Below are 25,660 nucleotides of genomic sequence, written 5' to 3'. Positions count from 1 at the left end.
ACAATGTGTTAGCTGTAACAAGTGCAGGAGTATACATACTGCTGAAATTGAATCAGCTGATACACAAAATTAACTAGTATCGTCTTAGGGTTACTTTTGATTGCAAATAGCTCTTTGCCCTGAATAGGCAGTTCAAATAAATTGTGCAAATAATGAGTTAGTGGACTAAATTAGAAATGCAATAGTATCAGATGCATTTTACTCATCAGAGGAATGTCAGAGAGCTATATATACCGCTTAAGAATTAAGTTCTTCGGTTTCCATGTTATTTCATGTTATTGTTTTGATATATCCGCGTTGAAAGAATAGGATGAGTATGTGTGAATGGAATAGGTATATTTATCTATAATCCACTTCCTATTCCTCTTCAAGTTTGGGGGACATTAAATTATTATAGGCAGTCAAGTCTGGGTCAAGTACTAGTCTTGCATCTGGGATATCCATATAATTGGCTCATGAAATAGGTGAGGCGGCTATAAATTCTTTCAAACAGTAAAATAAATCAGAGGAAACTTACCTTGTTTAACACTATGGAAGTGAAGTGGCACTAAACAATAGCGGAGAACACTAGATCCACAATATTCATGTGATAAACAGTATTTCTGAGAATGTATCAAGCCACTTCGAGTGTGAAGGGAATTTTTTCTTCCTGTGAAAAGACTTTGGGTTGTGCCTTTAGTAAATTAAACCAAAATAAACCAAGAAATTAATTTTAAACAGTGTTGATTCAGAAATAATTCAGTATGACAACACATACCCGACACATCCAAGAATTGTATGTAAATAGATATTTCACTGAGGCTTACCTGGTTATTTACATATTATACACACTACTCTGTAATTGTTTTAAATGGCTCTAAATGCAAACTGCTACTGACTTTTAATTGCTGATTTGAGGTAATACTTCACCTGTGTTTGGAAAATAAATTCCTCTGGGGAAATAAGCATTTGTCATGTCAAATTCCATACCTTTGTTGGGGGACAGGGCTGCCTCTTGGGAAGAACTGATCATTCATGTGCAACTGTGTTAGCATGATCTTTTTGCAGAACAAAGCATTGCTCAGTCCAGATTCATCTATTGTCCTACTCTCTTCTGTCTTTCCCCTGAACATCCTGCACCAGGGTGGGTATGTTGTACTTTCTGAACTTGAGAAAGAAATAGGTCTGACTCCTGGTGCCTTGGCTTGTTTCCTGTGTACCAAATGAATGTATGCCTCTATGTGTGTGCAGTAGGGACATAGAATACCAAAGTATGGGAAAGATGAAAGGAATTGTACTTAGCTGGAGAAATATGCTTTACTGAGGTTTTTCTTCATCAAAGAAAACAGCTGATGAAATGTTTGCAACAGATCTGCCTTCCCCCCCCCCCCCCCCATTTTTCGAGTGTGTGCACCAAATAGTAGTCAAATTAATGATGTACTGATAATATACTCTTATTTGTCTTCAGAATTCTGCCATGAAATCCAATGTTCCAAATAATTCATCATTTCTTGTTTTAATAGAAAAGCTGGTTTGCAAATTAAACCGGCTCTCCTCTATGGACATACAGAAATTGGAGGGGGAAAAAATATTCTCTGACCAATAAATAGCCTCACTATCCATGCAGGGGAGGCACAAGCATGGTTCCCTCTTTGTGCCTTTCAGAAGGTACATCCCCTGCAAAGTAGTGTCGTGATGTTCTGTGTACACTCATTCACAGAACTACAAGGGTTCACCATGAGGGAATGGAGCTGCTCCCCATACCACTTTTGAGTTTGAAATCACACTTCAAGAGATGCTTTGGGGACTTCTTGTGACACTATGCAACTCTTTCATCCAGGATTACTTATTGTAAATTGTTAATTCTGAAGAGTAGCTTCTTTATCAGTAATATGAAGACTCCCAAAAGCATACTTGCATGTTTTAAAAGTGCAAACTGAGAGTCTGCATCTAATCATATCTACAGATGTAGCATCCTGTGCTGTCTGTTGTGAAATACAGGCATATCAAAGTACTTGGTAAAAGCAGTAATTTTGAGTGTTCAGTTATTGCTATTACAACCTGTATACATTCTGCAGTTAAAACAAAAAATTATGAAATATCAGTCTTATACCTTAAAGAGTAATGCCCAAAATTCTGTTAATTAAAGATAAGACACATGTTAGTCATAGCATGTAACATGTGCTGGGCACAGAACCGGGACATGTTGGTGCTTCTTGTTATGTAGCAATTGAGTATCGCTTTCCATTTAGCTAAATGTGTTAGGCATGTGTTATATCCAAGCAAAATAACAGAAAATGGTCTTCCAGTGTTTCAATCACTTCAAACACTGTATTCAAGAAATGTTCTGTTTTGTGAATGTGGGCTTCTGAGCTTTAAAGTTGTAGCAGTGTGAGACTGGAAAGTGAACACCTATGCTATGTCACTCAGTTAAGGGCTATTGAACAGGTCAAAGGGGAGCCCGTAGAGACCATGGTGGTTTGCTAGAGGCTAGGTGCTTCACTCAGCTTTTGCAATGAGAAGTTAATGAGCATGTGTTAAAAATAAGAATCAATTACCAAGATTAATACTAAACAACCTGGATCAACTCAGGTTGCATTGTTAATGCTGTTAGTTTAGACAGCATAAGAATTGTTAAGATGTACTGCCAAAGAAAATCTTCCCTTGGCAATGATTAAATAGTTTACCTATTAAACTGCCTTCATTTGTAAAGTTTTAAAGTTTCACAAATTTAACTGGCACAGTGAGGATCTGTTTCTGGAAATTCACATTGTGGGTACATATGTACAAACATCTTGTTTAGTCAAATAGCAAAATATCCGCTAGTTTAATCTATTTTTACTGCAGAGAAAGGTTTTTCTCAATATTGTTCTAAGAGACAAGTTGGGAGAACTTAATTCCAACAATATGAAAGGAGCTTTCTTCAGTGCACTTGTAACTACTGTGGGTGAAAGATGTGGATACTCTTGCTTGTGCTAAACATGCAAGGAAGCAGTGGAAAGAGATTGGAAGGGAAGACTTGGGAAAACCACAGCCTTCCATGTTTCTAATGATTATCAGGAAGCCAATCTGTGGCAAGATGTCATCTGACAAGTTGAGGAAGTAATACCGAGTTAACCTAAAAGTCAGCTGCTCCATAAGGCTTATGATATTTTTAGTAGAAATCTAATGTTGGTTGTTTTTTTTTTTTTTTTTTTTATTTTGGTACTCATTCATAGCCTACACATTTTTTTAGTAGGACAGCTTTCTGGGGTTGATTGTGGAATATCCATCCTTGGAGACTGATTTGGCCAAAGGCATGGTAGAAATGTCCTGGGGTTTGCTGTATTTACACTGTTGTTGTGATCTTGGGGGCGATACCTGTAGAGATCCCTTCCAGCCAACATTTCTCAATAGCTTGGCAGTGTTGATAAAAACAGCTAACTAAGTCTCTCTGCATCTTTGACTTCCTGATCTTTAATGCTGGGGAGAGAGGGGAAATGCACACTTTATCTGGTTGTATTGCTATTAGAGCCCCTATTACAAGAGGGATGTGGAGGTGCTGGAACGTGTCCAGAGAAGGGCCACAAGGATGATCAGAGGGCTGGAGTACCTCTCCTATGAGGACAGACTGAAGGAGCTGGGGCTGTTCAGTCTGCAGAAGAGAAGGCTCCGAGGTGACCTAATTGTGGCCTTCCAGTATCTGAGGGGGGGCCTACAGGAAGGCTGGGGAAGGACTTCTCAGGATCTCAGGTAGTGATAGGACTAGGGGGAATTGAATGAAGCTGGAGATGGGGAAATTCAGGCTAGATGTGAGGAGGAGGTTCTTCACCATGAGAGTGGTGAGACCCTGGAATGGGTTGTCCAGGAAGGTGGTCGAGGCCCCGTCCCTGGGGGTGTTTCAGAGCAGGCTGGATGAGGCTCTGGCCATCCTGATCTAGTGTGGGGTGTCCCTGCCCGTGGCAGGGGGCTTGGAACTAGATGATCCTTGTGGTCCCTTCCAACCCTGTATGAAACTACGAAACTATGAAAATTGTTAGCTAACTGAAGGCAGGAGGTTTTTTTTTGTTTTAGGATTTATGATTAATGTGTAAAAAATATTTCATACCTGTTTGACTTTGCAAAAGGCAGATTTCCTTGGAGGTGATAACATCTGTGTGGGAACTTTTAGCTACAAGTCAAAACCTCAAAATAAGTTGAGATGACCCTAGTGCTCATGTTTATGCAGTGCTTGTTGGCTTGTGTATTTGTTGTTTACTGAAATGTGGGTTCTTGGCAATTAAGTACCTGATTAGAGAGGAAAAAATGAGAAAACTTCCAATGGATGGGTTTTTTTCCTGTCTCTTTTTTCCAAGAGCTTACAAAGTGAGAAACGCATACCTAGTTTATTAACGCTCAATTTAATGGCAAGTTAAAAGGTGATTAAATTGTAGGGTTTGGTGTTTTGTGATGTGTGTCCCCCCCCCTTCTTTTTGGAAAATGTTAAATTTAAAATATTTAGGGTTTCTGAATGAATTTTTGCCATTTTAAGGTGCCACAGCTTAAGGGTCTCAGATATCTTTTCTCTTTCTTCACATATTGTGTTCCTCTGTACTTCAGTACATAGTAACAGTTTTTAAATAAACCTTTTCTAAATTAGAGAACAAAAATGAGGAAATTTCCAGGGGAAATCCTTTGCTATATAGCACATCTGCCAGTGCATTCCAAGCTGGAGTAAATTCTATCAGCTTCCATCAGCAGTTTTGTTCAAAACTCAAATAAAATGTTTGCTAAAGGCAAATACAATTATTTTAGGGTACATCTCAAACTTTGGGTAATGTCCCAGCTTGTATCAACAGTGAACTAGTTAAATATAAAACTGAAAGAAGCATTTGAAATCATGCACAATAGAGTGAAAAATCTCTGGAGACACTCTGTAAGCAAAGTTAAATAGAAATGGCTACTCTTTCAAGTACTGATAATATGGAGACATGTTTGTCCTCATCGGTTGCTGAATATGTGACATATTGCTATGTAAATTTGATTTTAGTCCTAATTAAATATTTAAAAGATGTTGGCTTTCTGTTGCCCTTTTGAGAAAGTAGAATATTTCATGTACAACATCTTCTAGATGTGTATTACTGTTATAAATATAAGTTCAGTAGACTGAATACTGTTGATTTGGACAAAATGTCTTGTAGTACTTTCCAAAGACATGTTTTATCTGGAATATAATAGATTTCACTTGTCTTGATGGTATTTAGTTGATAATTAGTTAAAAGAGATTGATAATTAGCTAAAAGAGAATATTAATTTTTAGATTATCACTTTCAAATGATTTCTAATTCCAAAATTTCATTTTAATTTCAATGCATTCTCTTATTTCAGCGCTTGAGTACTAGGGAATTTGTTGGCTGAAAGCTGCAGGATCTGGTTCTGATCATCTGTTGCTAGGTGTAACTCATCTGCCTTGAGAGTGTGTTTTTGCAGTCTGGAGAAGCAGGTGGTTATCACTGGAAAAGAAAACCCTCACAAGATCATCTGTCACCTGCTGTACAAGGTACAGAGGGACCTTTTTTGGAAGAAGAAGTAGGCATTGGACAGCATGTTGGAGAGATGCTATTTCTTCTTGATTCCCGTGCCCACTTCTAGCTTAATTTCTGCCTGATTTATTCTCACAGGAGCTAGCAAAGGGAACAAGTCAGCTTTGGTTATTGTTGAGTATTAAAACTGAATTACTTTGATTAAAAATTGAAAGGAAAGTCCCCTGCTATATTTTGCTTTCCCATATCTCTTTTGGTAATAGCTAGGAAGTGTTAACAGAAGTAATACTTGGACCAATTCAAGCAATTGAAGAGAAAATTCAATAGAAGCCCTGCTGAATTTACCCAGCCTGGGCAAGCCTGGCATTTTGCTTTCCTAATGGATATTTAGTTTGTTTTTTTTTTTAAGCAAGCTTTGTTCATTACCACTTGTGCATGGAAATCAAAGATCCTGAGTGTGATCATAATTCATTTTGTGTATGTGATGTGTACCCACTGCATGGAGGGAACATTATTAAGAATGCAAAAGCAAGCAGTCAAGAGAAGAGTGTTAACATTATGGCTGCCATTGCAGCCTAAATTCAGCTTCTCTTATGAATATGCATTGTGATGAAGTCTTGAAATGTAACAACACATAATACTTTTACAGAAGACTTCTTCCCTACTCAGTACACAAGATGGACAGTACTCAGATAATGAGCAGCTATTCAAGGTGTATTATCCTCAGTGTTTGATACATGGCCCAAAGCCATATTTACAGCACGTTGTTCAGACCCTGCTCAGAAGTCAGAATTATTAATTTCCTCATAGGCTTTTCTGTGCTGCTCATCACAACTGTATCCAAGTGCTTCACAGGTTTTAAATTAAATTTATCTCCACAAAGCCCCAGTGAGGGATACAGTATTATCTCTATTCTACAGATGGGGAACCGGCAGAGATTAAGGTCAGAAAAATTCCCCAAATTTGGATGCACATTTTAAGACCTAAGATGGGATTTTTAGAGCCCTTCAGATCATGTAGTATATACTGTGTTCAGAAAACACCACCTGCTACTTCAGGTGTGTTTTTCTTGTATCTAGATAGCTTCCTCAGACTCTCAGGTGTATAAACTCTCTCAAGTGTATAAAGGTGAGGGGCTTGGAACACAAGCCCTATGAGGAAAGACTGAGGGAGCTGGGATTGCTCAGCCTGGAGAAGAGGAGACTCAGTGGTGACCTTATCACTCTCTACAACTACCTGAAGGGAGGTTGTAGACAGACAGAGGTTGGTCTCTTCTCCCAGGCAGCCAGTACCAGAACAAGAGGACACAGTCTCAGGCTGCACCGGGGGAGGTTCAGGTTGGATGTTAGGAAGAAGTTCTATAGAGAAAGAATGATTGCCCATTGGAATGGGCTGCCCAAGGAGGTGGTGGAGTCGCCGTCATTGGAGGTGTTCAGGAGGAGACTTGATAGGGTGCTTGGTGCCATGGGTTAGTTGTTTGGGTGGGTTGGATTGGTTGATGGGTTGGATGCGATGATCTTGAAGGTCTCTTCCAACCTGGTTTGTTTTATTCTATATTCTAAACTGGAAGTTTACATGACATTATTGATTGCTAAGAAGAATTTTGTTTGACACCTTGTGTAGTGTCACAAACTCTGAGCATTTTCTGAAAGAGACAAAACTTCAGTGAATAACTTAACGAGTCCTATTGAAAAAATCTAATATATCTTTTTCCGATTACAGACTGTTTCTTAATGCTTGCACATAAATTGGAATCACAAAACTACTTGAATTCTCATCCTTGTAAGCTTTATTGTTTGATTTTTTGCAATGGAGAAGATTAATTGAGAATATTGAAATTTGTGACCCAGTTTATTTGTGGGATGAATATTGATTGAGAAACTATATTGCCTAAGATGTAGTGCTGTTCTTCTGTCATAAATATTAAGAGGATCTTTCCTAATGTACAATTATTTATTTTCATAGCACGTTCAGATTTTCTTTCTCTCTGAAGGTATTCTAAATACCATAAGCTGCATGACTGAGTCTAGCAAAATGATATTCTTCTGTTCGGGAAAAGTTTGGTGACTTCTGTGTGTTGTGCCCACATTTTGTATAGCAAATACCTGATCTTACTCATATTTTCTCTGCTAGCAGTTTATTTTATGTTAGTTCTTCTTTTAGCCTTTCTGGCTGCTTAGAAGTGTAGCATAAATAATTCAAGATAACACCTTAGTCCTTCATAGTCTTTCTAACCCAGCAGTATGGATTTGAATTAAGACTAAATATAGTGATTTTTTTTAGTCTTTCTGTTAATCTTGGAGAATGTTCATGTAATTAGAAGGTGACCAAGGAAACAAGATTATACTGTATCCTTTTCTGGCAATTTGTTCTCTCCTAAATCTGTCTGTGCTTGATTTTCTTATTCATAAGATGGATAATTCTATATATTTACACAAAGCTCTCTGAAACTTTTAACAGACAACATTTAGAGAAGTGAAATGTTACTTGAGTTCAGTGTAGCTCTGCCTATCAGAAGCAGTTTCTTCAAACACCTTTTTAGTGTTAGCCTAGGTCTAGCTTGTTGTTAGACTGCATTCCTCATACTGTGCCAAGCGCATAGCTATTGTGGAAATAGTAGGCTATTCTGTTTGTTGAAAGTTGGGAGGTTTTCTCCTGGCTATGTAGTGCACTTGTGGAAACCAAAACATCTCTTATAACAACAAGATAAAATGAAATTTTCAGTAGTTTCAGTCAGTCTCTTTTATTGTAACCATTTCCAGGCTGCTTAGAACTAGCTATTCCCAGAGCATTATGGTATTGCTGTGGCATTATTTCCAAAACAACTTTTTGCTGTTGAGGGAAAACGGAAAGTTAGTGACAACTTTGCTTGACTAAGTTTAATTACCTACTGGGTATTTTGTGTAGTACATATGTATCATGTAGATGACCTTTTAAATAATAAAGAGCAGGTAAATTACATCCAGTATTGAAGAGGTGCAATAGTAGTCCAAAGGTTTGTTTTTTTCTAAAGAATAACCAGGTTTTGCCTATCTTCTGTAAAATATTTGATACGGTACTCAAGTAGTCAAGGCTGTAAGTGGAGGGCTGTGGAACTGAGCTAGCAGTCTATTTTATGAGTTATTTTTCCACTGGAAACCAGTGCAGTGTGAGGAATTCACAAATAAATCAGAGTTTCAGTTTTGACAAATGCCAGCCAAATTCCTGAATCTACAGTGAGATCTCCAGTTGAGTTCTCTGCCAAGTTACTGTGCTTCAGCCTACACATTTGTCCTGAAGGTTGTAGATTAAGATTTAATCATGTCTATAGATTTCTAATTACTCAGGAATATCTTATTAGAAAGCCTTGCTGGCAAGGAAAGCCAAAGCACTTTCAGTAGATTATACAGAAATTTGTTCCAGATTTAGTTGCAGAAGAGTCATCTGGCACCCAATTCTTGTTTAAAATGTCATCAGGTTTACTGACAAATGAGAGCATAATACTGTCTCTGTTACTCCAATTCACTGGGTGACCATAAATGTGTTTTAAAATCTTGCAAAGTTAAAAGAAGTACCACTACCATGTGAGGGGGTTTTGTTGATGCCTGAGCTGATGCAGAGTTGGAAAGGAAGTCAGCAGTACAGCAAAACCACACAAAACTATTTGCTTGGTTGATGGCTTGATTATTTCATTCATGCAATTCTGTATGGTGACACTTGGCAAAATAAGAATCATGTAGACTACTACCTAAAATGAAAAACCAGGAACAAACTCAACCAACCAAAAAAAAACCAATCCCAAAACCACAAACTCACCAGGATCTAAGGATTTAAGATCCAAGTTTTTCAGGATATTTGGCAAAGAAGTAAAAAGCAAGCTGGGAAATGATGTGTCTATCCAGTTAAGTGTTATAATTAGTGCTACTAATTATACTTATAAAACCATTAAAATAAAAGCACTTGTAGAAATTATGTGCACTTACAATTTTCCCTATGTATAAAGAAATAGCTCTTAGACTTTCACCAAAGAAGGTGCAGGATAGCATATTGAAAAGTACTTTCTAGGCTCTTTACCACAGCATCTTCTCTGGTTTTGTCTTCACTGTATTTCTGCTGCAAGTATTACGGTGGAGAGAATGCCTTATTGCGACAATGTTTTTGGAATTTAACTTGAAGTATGTTGACAGTATTATCTTTGACTTCTTTTGCTTGTGTAAATTCATCATAGTAGAAAATATTGGAGTTATGTCCTGCTTCTGAAAGTAAGCTCCTGAAGCTAGAAAACTGTATGATACATTTCAATGGTTAACTTGTGAAGAGCTCATGTCTTCAGTGGGGAAAGACTCAAAGAAAACAATTTAAGGTAGACATTAAATATAAAACATGCTTAGGAGATGTATGTAACAATGATGGCTATTTCAGCAGGTAGTGTAGTAGCCATTTCTCTGCTCTAGGGAAGCCTTACTGTAGCATTAAACATTCAGAAGCCTCAGTTAACCACAGTGCTGCTGTTAACTCACCTGACTGGAATATTCAAAGGGCCAGGGGGGAGGGCTCTCATTCTTAGGTGGGGGGAACAAAGAGAAATATGGGAAAGATGGAGACATAAATCCTTTAAAATGAGCCTTTGATAATACCACTGCCCATGGAACAACTTAGCTTAAATGGCTTGATTTTGGAGCACTTAGTTTTATAAGGTGGTAAAATGAAAGCTAATGAGATGTCTTAAAGACTCCAGCATCTAGCATTAGACATAAATGCACTGCACATAAATGTAAAGAAGCCACTATCTAGTAGTATTAGCTATGTATAAATGTAAATCTGACAATAAATTGTAGTTAAAATTACTCTCTTCATCTATATGCCTGAGCAATTGTTAGGTAAAGTACAGTGTTTGCATTTTCCTCTAAATGTTTGTGTTATATTTATTAATTCAGCAAGATAAATTGTTTGTGGAGGCACTTGGGCATTGCAGGAATTGCTCCAAATAAAACAAATTCATAGTATTATGTAGAGGCAAAATCCTAGTCTAGTATTAATATATTGCATTCAGAGTGAAGTATGGTAACAGTCATCTTAGACTTGTACTATTTGTTTCTTCTTGTTCTTTACATGGGCAAAATGTATGGTCAGGACTCCCTGTATAAATGTGGCTTTTTTCTTTTCTTTGTACATTTTCAGAAGTGTCAGCTGCCTCAATCTTTCTGTCAATATTTTCTTTTTAGCAAGACTGGATTTACTTCAATTTCAGAGTCTCTTAAAGTAGTTTCATATGAAGAAGGTGAAACTTCTTGCATCTTTCAAATATTCTGGAGCTAAGTATCAAAGTTTAAAAGACAAAAACCTGAAATACAGAAAGTCGGTCTTCAGAAGTGCATGCTGACTCCTAGGGGATTGTGGTGTGATGCAGCTGATTTCTCTGTGATGTAAGTTTAAAAATGGTGGACAGTGTCTGGAAACTGTGACAGCTCTTGCTCCTTGCATACTTAGTGTTGTCTGGACTTGTGCTGGCCCAGAGTTGCGTGGACTTCCTTTTTTCTGTAGCACTCTCTGTTCCCTCTCTCTTTCTGATTGTGCATTTCTGTCTTCTCACCATGGACTTTTAGTCCTTGAATCTTTGCACTTACTGACCTGTATTTTTGCAACTCTATTTGCCCCATCTCATCTGTCCAATACTATAGATGTCCAAATTGCATTCACTCAAAGGATATAGTAAGGCACTTCAGTGGAAGGCTTAGTCGTCTTGTGTATTTCTAAAGCCTATAAAGTGACTTTATGTAGTGCTATATAAGTAATAAATAAGAATGCTAAAATGCAGCAGCTTTTTCTTTTCTCCACATTTTTACAGCCACCTTTTTCCACTGAAGGATATAGCAAAAGAGCATTCCAAGTTGTTCCATCATGTCAGCTCTCTTAGTTTGTTGCCTCCAAAGAAATGAGCTTAAACTCAAGTGTCTCTATGTGCAGTGAGCTAGTCTCTATAGCGACCTTACACCCTCATCTCTGCCTTTTACCAGGGCAGAGTTTTCCTTACACTTACATATCTCAAAACATGTCACAATCTTTTACTGTTCCCTTAGCATGTAATGTAGCCCTAGGTAGCCACCCTTGAAAAAAGGATTTTCACAGTGTAAATTCTGCCATTTACTTCATACTGTGTAGCATTTCCTTAAATTTATTCCTTTTCTGCCTTTCACCTTTCTGCTTTAAAATATGGCATGATTGAAATTAATATGTTTTCCCTGATAAAAATGTATTTTCCCTTGATCTTGGTGTTGGCAATACATTATTCAGTGTTCCTTCTTAATAAAAGCCATTGGTTGTTCCATTAATCACAATAGTTATTACAACACTAAAGGTCTCGTTCATCAGAATGACTTGCAGAGGCAAAACCAAACCTCTGATTTCTCCATGCATCAGGATAATAGCTGTGGTGCATGCAAGCTATTAAACAATATTTAAAATATAATGTGTGGGTTTGCTCTTTTGGTTTTCTGTTTCTTCTTGTTGTTTGGGGGTTTTGTTTGGGGGGTTCTTTTGGGTCTGTCTTTTTATTTTACTTGGAGGTTTACACTAAAGAAAGATTTATGAATGTCTTTCATTTTATTGCATGCATATTCTTGTACATATTTTGCACTTTCAGTAGACGTCAGTGAGGAGATGAACCTGTTGATTGTATCTTATTTCTTAAATTATCATAGAATGGCTTAGGTTAGAAGGCGCCTTAGAGATCCAACCTCCCTGCCATGGGCAGGGCTGTCCCTCAATTAGACTCAGCTGCTCTAGGCCTCATCTAACCTGTCCTCAAACACCCCCACTCTCTGGGGAGCCTATTCCAGTCTCACCACCCTTGTACTGAAGAACTTATTTCAAAGATCCAGTCTAAACCTGCTCTCCTTCAGTTTAAAATCTTTCCCCCTCATCTTATTGATAGACACCCTTATGAAAAGCTCCTCTCCAGCCTTCCTGGAGGCTCCCTTAGGCTATTGGGTATCATCTATATCCTCCTTAAAATTACTGACATAGTGCATGGACTTTGAAAACTTCATAGATTTGGGGTTCATGCTGTCATCTTGGATGGTCATGGAAGAATAGAATCATAATCTAGGATTATCTGTACTAATAAGAATGAAAGTGGGCACAAATGTCTATCAGAGAAGATTGTGAAGCTCTGGAGCGAATCTTGGGATTGGGATTCCATTTGAAATACATCTTCTGTCGTACTGCAGTGTGTTAAGTTTCTGCTTGTGTATTCTGACATAAAATGGACATAAACCAACGCAGTATAATGCATGACAGGAATTTTATTTGATGTTGGTCACTATAGAAATTTTTGGAAGGTGTAAAGTTGCAGGTATAGCTAGAATGTCAAAATAGCAACACCAACAAAAAAGTGATATATCAAAAAAGTCCTAGTATAGGGGAAAATTTACAATGGATGTTAGGAAGAAGTTCTTCATAGAGAGAGTGATTGCCCGTTGGAATGGGCTGCCCAGGGAGGTGGTGGAGTCACCATCACTGGAGGTGTTCAGAAAGAGACTGGATGGAGTGCTTGGTGCCATGGTTTAGTTGATTAGATGGTGATGGATTATAGGTTGGACTCGATCTCGAAAGTCTCTTCCAACCTGGTTAATTCTATTCTATTCTAAAATTGAGCTGTTAGCTGTGCTCAGAGGCAGAAAATGATCTTCCACTGCCAGAATTATTTTCTCAGTATGGTTAAATATGAGATGAGTCACTTCCTAATGAACACATTATATATATGGACAGCGGAAGAATGGAGAATGGGTTTAGTACTTTCATCATTCTTCTAAGCCCTCATTTTCCTTTAAGTTTAATGCATTATGAGGTTTTTATTTTCTTTCCCTCTACAAACCTTTTCATTTATTGTGTATAACTGCACTCTTTACCTGAATTATAAGAAACAAACAAGTTGGCCTAACTTATGTTCCCAAATGTTCACCACAGAAATGAATTGGACAACTAATTCTACATCATTTGAAAATATTTATGCCCTCCAGTGGAATTATGGGTGGTTTATTGCTTTTGACACATATGTTGATTCTGCACTTGTTAAGTTACCAGTGTTGTGATTGCTTTATAGTGTTTAGAATAACCTTTATTAGAATAAAGCTTTATAGTGTTGCTACAGAGCTGCTTATATCCTTTTAGGTGCCTGTCCTTCTTGGTCAACAAAAGACCTGGGTCGTTTGAAGTGATATTTAGGTGTGTTTTGGGGGGGGGGAGAGGGGGCAGCTGTGTTGTTTATTTTGTTGTTGGTTGGTTTGTGAGGGTTTTTGGTGGTTTTTTTGTTGTTTGTTTGCATTTTAATTATTTTTTTAAACTGTAAAACTCATGGCAAGGATCAGAGAACTAGGAGAGAGAAAACTGAGGACAGACTTACCTACCTGTGCTTGTGTGTACTCACACATTGGCCTATCAGGTGCAGTAGACGAGCTGTTTAATGCCTGAAGAAAAACAATGTGGGGAAAAAAAAATGTATTTTTAAAAGTAAACTTTATACATAAAAAAGAAAAAGAACAAAAGCAGATCCAATGTGGGGCTGATGGAAGATTTTTTTTATTTTTTTTTTTTTTACATATCAGCTGGATTTGCTTTATTCTGGTGGCTATGATTTCTGATCCAAATACAAATGGTGTGTACTAGTATTCTGTTTGACCTGTAGCCTTTAAATAGCTTAACAGTGCTCTGACTGTATTCTGTGCATCTCCCACTTAAAATATGTTGAGAGTGAGACTGGTTGTGCAAAAGGTGTTAAAATAGGTTTAAAGGCATGCAGCTTTTCTGTCAGGAGCCACAGGTGTAGACATACATCAATCCTGGTGGTGGGCAGAACAGGGAAAAAGAAAAAGCCTTGTACAACAATGGCCAGAATTGTCTGTTGTCAACACAGTTCTAGTCACAAAATCACAGTACCATATCAGCTACTCTGGTAGAAGTTAAGCCCATCTCAGTCAGACTTAGTATAATTGGGAACTGTTTAGGTTTCATCAGGACTCCCTCAGGTTCTTGCTTGTGATGTTATTAATGTCAACTGAGGTGTGCTGTGCTCACGATTGGCTCCTGCTAGATCGAACTTTGTGTTAGGCACGTTCCTGAGTCTGCTGGTGTAACCCAAAAGCTACAAACGGGCAGTAGGAGGAGGAAGATGAAGGGGCAATTTTCGTGGTGGTCACAGCCCTGCCCTAGCAGAATATGCTGTAACAGCAATACCAGGACTTCCAGGTGCAAATTTGTGAGATCAGCACTGTGAGAGGAGGAATGGAAAAATACTGTCCCAGAGCAACCGGAAAATGCTGCTTCAGCTTGAGTGAAAAGAAACGTACCTGCAGGGGGAAGGCTGGCTATAGGATTGCAAACAGTTTACTCTTTACCATCATGAACTTTAAGGTACTTTGGTACCCTGCAACAGACCACAGTCTATTTTAATATTAAGTGTAGATAATTTAGCTTGATTGGCCATGCTAAGAAAAATGGCAATGTATCAAAAGAGTAATAATTTTGATGTTTGCTTCCGAGTTACATTAAGCAGAGGAGGCCATGTGTAGTGGATTCAGGTCCATCATAATCTGCATATGACATGAGAAATCAGTCCTTGTCAACACTGCTAGGATTGGTTGCATGCATCACATTTAATGGGTTTTCTGTTCAGTTGCTTTTGCGGGTGTTGAAAATGGGGACAAAAAAATCCAAACAAGCTTTTCCCCTCAATCCCATGTAGTGCATTAAATAACATCCCAGTGGAGAGAATCTAGGCTATGGCTGTCAAAGATACTTGAGCACCTTTTCAAGTATTTTAATTCTTGGCTTTTTCAGAACACAAATAGCAGTACTGTGCATTATTTACTTGCACTGAGAAGGAAAGGGGTTTGGAACACAAGCCCTATGAGGAGAGAGTGAGGGAGCTGGGGTTGCTTAGCCTGGAGAGGAGGAGACTCAGAGGTGACCTTATTGCTCACTACAACTACCTGAAGGGAGGTTGTAGACAGGTGGATGTTGGTCTCTTCTCCCAGGCAACCAGTACCAGAACAAGAGGACACAGTCTCAGGCTGCACCAGGGGAGGTTTAGATTGGATGTTAGGAAGAAGTTCTACGCAGAGAGAGTGATTGCCCATTGGAATGGGCTGCCCAAGGAGGTGGTGGAGTCACCATCATTGGAGGTGTGTAGGAGGAGACTTGATGGGGTGCTTGGTGCCATGGGTTAGTTGTTTGGGTGGGTTGGATTGGTTGATGGGTTGGACGTGCTGATCTTGAAGGTCTCTTCCAACCTGGTTTATTATTATTATAAAATCCCTCTTGCTGATAAAAGATGGTATGAGACAGTAACTGTGACATGGATGGGATTTAGGAAGCTCTAGATCCAGTTGTTGATTCTTCACTAGAATCTATCAAAAATCTTTAAACCCTTACACTTCACCTAAACTCTACTTCAGGAATGTGAGAAATATTTTTTTTTTGTTTTATTTAAAAGCCCTTTTCTGAATGTGGAAGAACTCAGCATAGGTAGTTAAATCTTGTACACGATGGGAGTGTAGGATGCTGAGAGAGGAAGCTGATCTGGCTAGTAGAAAAAGCAAGTGAAAAACCAAGTGATTTTAGAAGAACATTATTTCTTTTTGTTAGTATTTGTAAGTATTCTTTGATCAAAATGGCAAATCCCAGCTGCTAGTAACAAGGACATTCATTGCTATGTACTTGTGGTGAATAAGTAATATATTCTGTGCTGTGTGGATTTTATGCTCACAAAGTGGCAGTGATGGGAGGGCATGAGTGAAAAATAACAAAGCATGAAGAGAGGGGAGGTAGTGCGTAGGGCAGTTCACTGCTTTTTGAACATGGTGCAGAATTCAGATGTGTAAGTAGGATTATCACTTTCTACATAATAAAATCTTTTAGAGGGGAAAATGACAAGTATACATGTGAAGATACACTTCTGTAGGTAAAAGGGCAGCTTAGAAAATGCAGTGGAAAATCTGAAGTTAGTCATAAAGATCAGTTACTGGAGAGTTGCTGTGTTCCCTTAGCCACAGTGTGAGATACAAGTTGTCCTGTATTGCTGTATTAAAAGGAAATATTTTCGTAAGACTTTAGAAAGAAATAGAAGTCAGCAAAGTTCTTATGTTGCCATATGTTTGCATTGTTTTTACAGTGAAATTGAGTAGCATAATTAGTAGTATCAAAATTAATGACAGGTGACTTTAATATGGTACAAGGATGAACTTTAAAATTGAGGACTGCTCCTCAGATTGTTTCTAAAATATTCATTTGCATAAGCACAGAGAGACAGCAGTATTGTAATTGCTTTTCTTTTATATACATACACTTGAAGGTAGGAGCCCATTTTGCATTATTTTGTGGTCTCTCCTGACAACCAGATTGTAGCGTTCCTAAAACAGTACTCACAGGATTGCTTAGCAAAAGCCTTGAGCTTTGTTCTCAGCAGGTGATGATCTCAACACCTTGTTGTTAAGAACAAGTTATTTCTATGACTAAATAAAGAGGCATTTTGGAGAGCTAGCACCACATGAAGTAAGCATCCAATGTGAAGGTCTGTCAGAGAGACAGCCTTAAAGAATTAGTGGCATTATTCTGTAGAGTCAGTACAGAGAAAGCCATTTTCTATGGCATCCCAGGCTATTGGTCTATGACTCTAAAGAAGACAGGTATCAATCAGAGACCTAGCTTGATGTCATAGAGTCCTGGTTTTTGGTGAACCTTATCTTCTGTTGAAAGTTCTCCTTGTGTATTTGACACCAATGATTCCACATTTTACGTGATTTAAAAGACGCACAGAAAAATCGTAGAATCATAGAATTGATAGGGTTGGAAGGGACCTCAAGGATCATTTAGTTCCAAACCCCCTGCCATGGGCAGGGACAACTCACACTAGATCAGGTTGCTCACAGCCACATCCAGCCTGGCCTCAAAAACCCCCAGGAGTGGGGCTTCTACCACCCCCCTGGGCAGTGTCTCACCACCCTCATGGTGAAGAACTTCAGCCTAACATCCAGTCTGAATCTACCCATTTCTAGTTTTGTTCTGTCCCCCCTACTCCTATCATTACCTGACCCCCTAAAAAGTCTCTCTTACTAGCCACAAAATACAAACTTGGAGAATTCAGACCTGTGTTTGGATTTGTTCTCCAAATTACAAGTACAGCAAGTGCAACGTGCCTATTCATGGCATACTGAACAACTATAATAATATTTGACAATATTTCAACATTTTCTTCATTTTAGTACTCTTATTTTTAAGGTTTAATTTAGAACACTCCTGTAATTCTATTTTTTTCCCTGTTACAAGTTATACAAATCTGAGATTTGTTGTGGCTGTGAAATTAGTCTGCTTGCTATCTTAGCCTTTAATACTGTATTCCTACCTACAGCTGCAGCAATGCAGCTAGAAGGAAATTTAATTAGGAAAATGAGGCAGATGAAATAGGTAATGTAATGTATATGTGCAGTATGAAGAAGAGTAAATACACTTTTCATCTGAACAGTCAGAATAGAAACTGTGTTAAACTGGGCTGAAACTTTATCAGAAATGGATTTGTTTCATTTTCTAACATTACAATGTAATTGTCCTCCTTATTAGGGGGGAATTAGAAAGACTGCTCTCATTATGGAAGAAACATCTTTCACCAATTATATTTAGTTTCTGTTTTAGCTGGCAATGGCCTCCTCTTTATGTGACAAATGGAAAACCCCTGAGGAACAGACTTAGTGAGGTGATTCCAATCAGCTGGGAAAACTTGAGCACACACTATTTGCATTTCATGACCTGCATGCATGCACCTGTGTTGTATTGATTTCTGCTTGTTTACAGGCCATTCAAGCAATAAGCAGGTATAATTCCGATGACGAAAAACTTGCTCTGCTGGTAGCAGTTTCCTGCCTCGCTGCACTCTGGAATATTCCAGCCTTGCTGCAGTGTGTCTTGCCACACAGCCAGGGTTTTTTCAGTTGTACCCATTACTCATCTCTCTAATGTGCTTTTTAGCATTTGTATTGGTTCTGAGCACAGATGATCATGCTTTACAGAAAATCACCAAGGATCACTGGGGCAGAAAACAGCTTAAGTAATATATAATGGATCATAAATAGTTGTTTAAGTGAGAAAAAACCAAACACCCTCTAATCCCTTTTCAGAGCTGGAGGGAACAGCACTGGGAAGTCTGTAGTATTACCTAGTCTAACCAATATGGCTGACATATTTGTTTGAAACTCATGCTATGTTTATTTAGTCTGAGTCAAGACATAGAAATACATTATTCAGAGGTATTATATTTTAGGCAAATAGAATAAGTTTTAATACCTGCATTAATTCTGTGCATGAAATTCAGAAATGTTCTAAGACTCCTGAGTTAACCCAGCTGGGCTGTACCCTGATTCCTCAAGCTATCACACAGGGAGCTGTGAGACCAGTGCTTTTACTTTCCTGATCCTTTCTGGACTTTTAAAACAAGATGGCAGTGAAATAAGTAACCATGCATGTGGTAAGTGCATTATGAATACGTGGTGTAGTCAGCCTAAATTCTGTGGTCTGCAGAAACTCTGTGTGGATCCATGTAGCATTTTCTGAAAATTCATTTGAGAACTTTTTTTCTAAAGCAAGGAAAATGCTCATCAATGTTAGACAGCAGGGTTAGGGCTTATTTTGGCATCTGTTGAATGTATTTTTACAGAATGTCAACTCAGCTGACAAAATCTTTATTGACGATCTCTCTTGAAAGCTGAAAAAGGATGTGTGGCAGTGTTCTGCTAGGGCCATCAGATATGTGTTTCTCTCAATGCAGCTTAGAGATAATTTTAATAAGGATATTCCAATGATAAAAATATGGCCAGTAGCTGGTATTCTGAAGATACCCTTCTTTATGGTGTTACAGTTGATGGCAGACATATCCTCCATAGGTTCACTGGAGGTTTCATAAGCTTACAATGACCATGTAAAGATTTGTGGAGTCACAGCCTTGATTTCCAGTGGTGAAGGAATTTTTGGGCCCGTGGAATTCTGTCACTTCCCTACTGGAGCAGTACCTACTTTGACTTCAGGTAAACCCAGATGTCAGTTTTGGAATTTTGGCTCCATTCCATCATTCTGGTAGATTCTACCCACTGCTTTGTGGTACTAGCTCTTCCCATTTTGAGATACTGAACACTCAGGATTTGCCATGAATTTAGCATCTCTTCTAAGTAGATGTTCAATAGAGGTCTTAAGACCAGATTAATAGTCTGCTATGAAGCCTAATAGAATTCCAAACCCTCAGAATTAAAAGGGGGGAAATATATTTTTGTTGCATGGATCGTAGTATAGTAGGATACTTAGGTACATGGCTGAATATTCAGGGTATTTACATATTTAAATTAGGAGAAAAGATCTTCATATTGAATTTCTTAAGCAATAAAAAACATTTTTATTTGAACATCAAGCTGCTGGTATGGTGTCTGTCTGTCCCAAATCCACTACCTGTAGTGATCTTTTGGTTTAGTGAAACTTTATGCTTGGGGATGCTCTTGCTCTTAATGTGAATTTAACACCAATTTAACTTGGGTTCTTGTGTGAGTCAATATTTGTTCTATTCTACAACCTCAAGCAGTCTCAAACTGCGCCAGGGGAGGTTTAGACTTGAGGTGAGGCGGAAATTCTTCACCGAGCGAGTCATTCGTCATTGGAACGGGTTGCCCAGGGAGGTGGTTGAGTCATCGTCCCTGGAGGTGTTCAAGAGGAGATTGGACATGGCACTTGGTGCCATGGTCTAGTCATGGGGTCTGTGTTGATAGGTTGGACTCGATGATCCTCGAGGTCCTTTCCAACCTAAGTTATACTGTGATACTGTGAATTTCAAAACAAACACTACAGAGTGGGATTTGGTTATTTTAAACAGTGAGTTTAAGAGTCACCATTAGACTGACAGGGCTCACAGGAGCTCCTAGTAATTTCAGACAGATAGAATAGAAAAACACAGGTCACCAATTTCCAGCCTTCCTGGAGTCTCAGCTGTTGAAACATGTGATCCAGGCTGTATTTCCAAGATCACCAAATTCATCCTGTGTCCTGTGGCTTTTTATCTTTTTTTTTTTTTTTTTGGCTTATGGCAATAAATGCCCAGAGAACAACTTCTACAGATTACCAATATCTCAGGTTCTCTGTCTCCTTAAATTGAATTTCAATTTATCAGACTTCAAAATCGGCATCTGTTGTTTGAAATCCTTGCTTCTGTGTTTAAGTCTGTTCTATGTATTTGTACAGTGCTTCTAATTATCAGTAGTCTAGAAGAGAGAACAAGAAATGATTGGTAGTACTTTGATTTTTTTTCATTAGTATTGCTAGATCCCAGAATCACAGAATTGACAGGTTTGGAAGGGACCTCAAGGATCATCTGGTTCCAACCCTACTGCCATGGGAAGGGACACTTTCTGCTAGACCAGGTTGCCCAGAACGACATACATCCAGCTTGGCCTTAATAACTTCCAGGGATGGGGCTTCTACCATCTCTTTGGGCAACTTGTTCCAGTGTCTCACCCCCCTAGTGGTGAAGAACTTCTTCCTCGTGTCTAATCTAAATCTACTATCCTCTAGCTTGGGTCCATTCCCCCTATTCTTATTACCACCTGACACCTGAAAAAAGTCCCTCACCAACTTTCTTATAGGCCCCCTTCAGGTATTGGAAGACCTCATAAGGTCTCCTTGGAGCCTTCTCTCCTCCAGACTGAACAACCTCAACTCTCTCAGCCTGTCCTCATAATAGAGAAGCTCCAGCTGTCTGATCATCAATGGTGGATGTGGTGGTACATTTGATTTTCTATCTACTGAACATATTAGCTTGCAGTTTCATCACTCCATGGTAGTCCTGGCTATTTAATGTGTAGTGCTCCTTTATGGAATCATTTTCTCCATTGCAAAGAGAACCATGTCTCTTTATCATATTATCTAAAAATATTCTTCCATGTTTAATCAGAATGAGAAACCTTAGCAGATGGTGGTTGATGCTTAAGAGAAAGGAGGAAGATTTATTGAAGATCCTAATAGGGTTTTTCATTTGGTTTCTTTTCCAGACATCAAGACGAAATAGCTGGTGTTTCTACTGTAAGCCATTCTTCTAGTAGATGGTTAATATCTTCTGCTCAAGCACTTCCTTTCATCTGTGATTTTTCAAATATAAAATGAGACTTGATGCCTCTTGAATGTCTTTTGCTTGAATGTGTAGTCCTGTGATTGGTTACTGTATTTTACTCTAAGTTTTATACATGTTGTTTTTTTCTGGTGTAAAAGCCTGGCTAGGTGCATCTGCTACCCTTAGTTTAATGTAGTTAAGTTGTTTTGTGGAATCAAAAACTGAAAAGCACAGAACTTCCTTCTAAAGACCAACACTCCTCAAAGACAGTTTAAAGCTGTGTACACTTAGAAGGGGTTGCTGTATGTACTTCTTCTAGGAGTAGATACAAGGACCTTAAATTAGAATAAATCTTTTAGATCAAGAACCAAGCTTGTGTCTGAGTGAAACCAGTAGACTGCAGCAAAAGACTTCCCCATTTGAAGTGACTTGTAAAACTGAGTTTTCTGATGAGTCACTTACTTCAAGCAAGGTAATGTTAGTTTAATGCTTTCAATGTGTCTAAAGTATTGTCACATGAAATTCTTCATTACTTCATATTTTACCCTGCAGCACCTTGGATATTTCTGATTGAATTAAATACTCTAGGGCTTAAAGACCTAAAATAGACACTCTTAGGATTGTGCCTTAGTTATTTAAGGAGGATTTTCATCCTTATCAGTAAAAAATTTTTGTGAATGAAAAGTCTTTGGCCTTCTCTGTGTAATAAGTAATGTTGCACACAAATATCGACTGCCTTTATATTCAGTTGCCTGAACTAGAAAGCATGGATGGAAAATAATATGCTTTCCTTAATTTGACAGCATTTCTTCAACTGAAATGTTTAGTGGAGAAACTGATATTTAAAATGTAGTTTCTTTATTTTGCAGTCCTTTATGCATTGATCTGAATTGGGGTAAAGGGTATATATCAAATACTATTTCTGCATCTCCAAGCACTTATTACCCAAATGTATACAATACAGAGCAAATGAAAATTTGAGGAAGAAACTGTCTAAGATTTTGTAGCCCTGCCAAGATGATGAGAAAAAGAATGTACAATTTTTGCTTTGGAAAGTAACCTTTTCCACCACCACCACGTAGAAGTGATAGTTTTAGGCTTGCCAACCTTTCCCAAACACCAAATGCCTCGGTGAGCAGGGGGCACTTTCTTTCAGAAGCTGCCCAGGCATTTTGGTTGTCTTATTGCTGTTGCTTGGAAAGCCACAGTCAATCCCTTCATGCCCTATTACTGGAAGGATCTGGATGTGCTGGAACATGTCCAGAGAAGGGCCACAAGGGTGATAAGAGGGCTGGAGCACCTCTGCTATGAGGACAGACAGAGGGAGTTGGAGCTATTCAGTCTGGAGAAGAGAAGGCTCTGAGGAGCCCTAACTGTGGCCTTGCAGTATCTTAAAGGGGGCCTACAGGAAAGCTGGTGAGGGACTCTTTTTAGGGGGTCAGGTAGTGATGGGACTAGGGGGAATGGAACAAAACTAGAAATGGGTAGATTCAGATTGGATGTTAGGAAGCTCTTCACCATGAGGGTGGTGAGACACTGGAACAGGTTGCCCAGGGGGGTGGTAGAAGCCCCACTCCTGGGTTTTTTTGAGGCCAGGCTGGATGTGGCTGTGAGCAACCTGATCTAGTGTGAGGTGTCCCTGCCCATGGCAGGGGGTTTGGAACTAGATGGTCCTTGAGGTCCCTTCCAACCCTAACAATTCTATGATTCATTATTTTAACTGTTTTCTGTTTCAGACCTTGAAGATTCTCATTTGTCATGCTGAGATTTGGGCAGCACCTCATCAAGCCCTCTGTGGTCTTCCTGAAGACTGAGCTCTCCTTTGCTCTCGTGAACCGGAAGCCAGTGGTCCCAGGCCGTATCCTTTTGAGCAGTGCCTGGAGCATGGGTGCCAGCGCTCTCGGGAAAGGCAGGATGAGGTTGGTGCGCTTCAAAGGCCAGGTAGGATGCTATGGGGGTTTATTCCGCAACAAGGCAGTGGAACGTAATACGCTTGATCAGTGTTGCAGAACTGCTGAAAATGGTTGCTTAGCAACCGTGACCTTAGAGGTGAATTTCTATTGACCTTTTCACCACAGAAGATGTATAAACAACCAGGTGCTACTCAAAGCATTTTAAAATGTACCTGAGGTGCTACTGTTTAAATTTCATTTTATGCTAAATAGCACATCCTTCTTCTCTTGTAATAATGTCACTTATTTATAGCTGTGGTAACTTCTTCATGGAGGATTTTCAACTTCTCTTGCTTAAACGTTCATGATTTGTCAAATGGCAGCAGAATTCTGTATGAAGACTCTTCTTAGGGTTGGTTTGTTTGTTTGACAGATTGCTTTGATTAATTTAGGTAGGAATGGATTAAATAAACCATCTGTATAGTGCACATATTTCCCAAAGAAAAGTGAAGCTCCACGTTGTAAGTAAAATTCTCAGTTTAGAAACTGTATAGGAACTTGATTCTGCAAGATACTGAATGTACCTATTCAGTGCGTATTATTTTCCAGTCAAAACCCTTCTGCTGTGTAAATTGTGTTGATTTCAGTGGTTGGAGATAGAACTTTTCAGAATACTCGAGTGACCACTTCCATGAAAATCTGTGGTAAAATGTTAGCAGCAACTCAGGCAATGGCTGAATGTTTTGGGAGAAGAACAAGAAAAGTCATCAGGTGTCTATTGAAAACTTTCTTAGTTTTCTGTAGTTCTACACTGAGCCTATAAATGCCTTCACAGTGTGTTGGTACATACACTGTCCAGATCAGAGGGCAAATAGTGTTAAATGGAAGTTTCAAAAACAATGGTTAATGTTTGAGTTGGGTTTGGTTGTGATTTGGGTTTTTTTTGGTGGGTTAGGCTTGTTTTATTTTAAGTTCTGCTAGTTTTTTAATTTTGTTTTGTTTTGTTTTCCCCAATTAATCAGTTAAGTGAACAACTGCATCTGTCACAAATAAAGAAGAGTTATCTGAGTTATTTCAGATGAAAGATACTTGTTTTAATGTTTTGTGAGCACCTGGTAATGACAATTTAAGAAGCCTATAAAAATTATTACAAGCTTCTTTCCTTCTTAAATAGTTAAAGATTATAAACTCTAGCTATGTAGTTATTTCTGACTGTTTGGCAGATAGATTTATATGCTCAGATTTAGCTTTGTTATCCCATAATGAGTATTGCAGCATATTTTACAGTGTCACATTGTTTTAATAGCTCATGTGTTGTACTGTATGATGTAGTCTTTGTTTCTCCGTTGAATGAACGTTCAGGTAATAAAACCCCAACCCTTTCCCTTTCTCATTACAATAAGAAAAAATTATAAAGGATCTTGATGTGAAGGCTAGACTACAGTATGTAAAGGAGAGCATTTTGCAATTGTAAGCCTTTAAAATGTCTGTGTAATGAGCATTCATCTTGAGATCTGGCAGTAACAAGTGTATTTTCTTTGTTTTATTGCAATAATTTTATCTGCCTTGTCTTTGGCACAATTGTGACATTTCTTTTCCTTCTTTTTTTTTCAGTGGAAAATAAAATATTAATGTATGTGAATTAGAGAGACAAAGGAAATCAGTTTGAAAGCCAGCTCACTCCAGGTGGTGGCTTTAATTAACTAGTAAGGTTGAAATTCAATCTTGAAACTGAACATAGGATTGGACTTGTGAATTTGCTGTAATAGTTTAAAAATAAAGCTATGCTCTGGAATAAAATCAGTCAAAATAGTCTTGTGGAGTTCAGTTAGTGATGTGAGCAGTGCCAAAGCATGCTGGCTCAGTTAAAACTCCACAAAGTTTTTGGTTTGTTTATTTTCAGCTGCCAGTCCTGTGAATTCAGCTTGACAGCTGAAAGTCAAACTGTGTTAATAGTAACCAAGAGTAGGAATAGCAAGAACATAGTGTTCATAGTAAGGAAAGAGTTGCCCAGTTCCTGGAGAGAGCTGCCTCATTTTCCCCAGCACTCAACTTCTAATAGGCACATTGTATTTCATGGACTCAAGAACCTGTTTGTAATAGGATCCCTTTGAGTGATTATTGCAGATTCTTGAATTAGGAAATAACTGGTATCTTACTGTTGAGTGAGGGAT

General features: G+C 38.5%; 1 protein-coding gene across 3 annotated transcripts in view; it reads left to right on the top strand.

Moving 5' to 3' along the window:
- FHIT (fragile histidine triad diadenosine triphosphatase) overlaps nt 1-25,660 on the top strand; it is a 640,545-nt gene that overhangs the window by 164,975 nt on the left and 449,910 nt on the right. For all 3 annotated transcript variants that reach the window (XM_068154236.1, XM_068154237.1, XM_068154238.1), the window contains one exon: nt 23,331-23,452. In XM_068154236.1, the coding sequence (XP_068010337.1) occupies nt 23,353-23,452 (100 nt within the window). In that variant the 5' untranslated portion in view covers nt 23,331-23,352. The remainder of the gene's footprint in view (nt 1-23,330; nt 23,453-25,660) is intronic.

The sequence above is a fragment of the Melanerpes formicivorus genome, unplaced genomic scaffold (assembly GCF_026170545.1).
Source record: "Melanerpes formicivorus ecotype bairdi unplaced genomic scaffold, bMelFor1.0.p_v2 SCAF_28, whole genome shotgun sequence".
NCBI classification, from domain to species: Eukaryota; Metazoa; Chordata; class Aves; order Piciformes; family Picidae; genus Melanerpes; species Melanerpes formicivorus.
The sequence above is the reverse complement of the archived record's forward strand: the minus strand, read 5'-3'. Positions and strand labels throughout refer to the sequence as shown.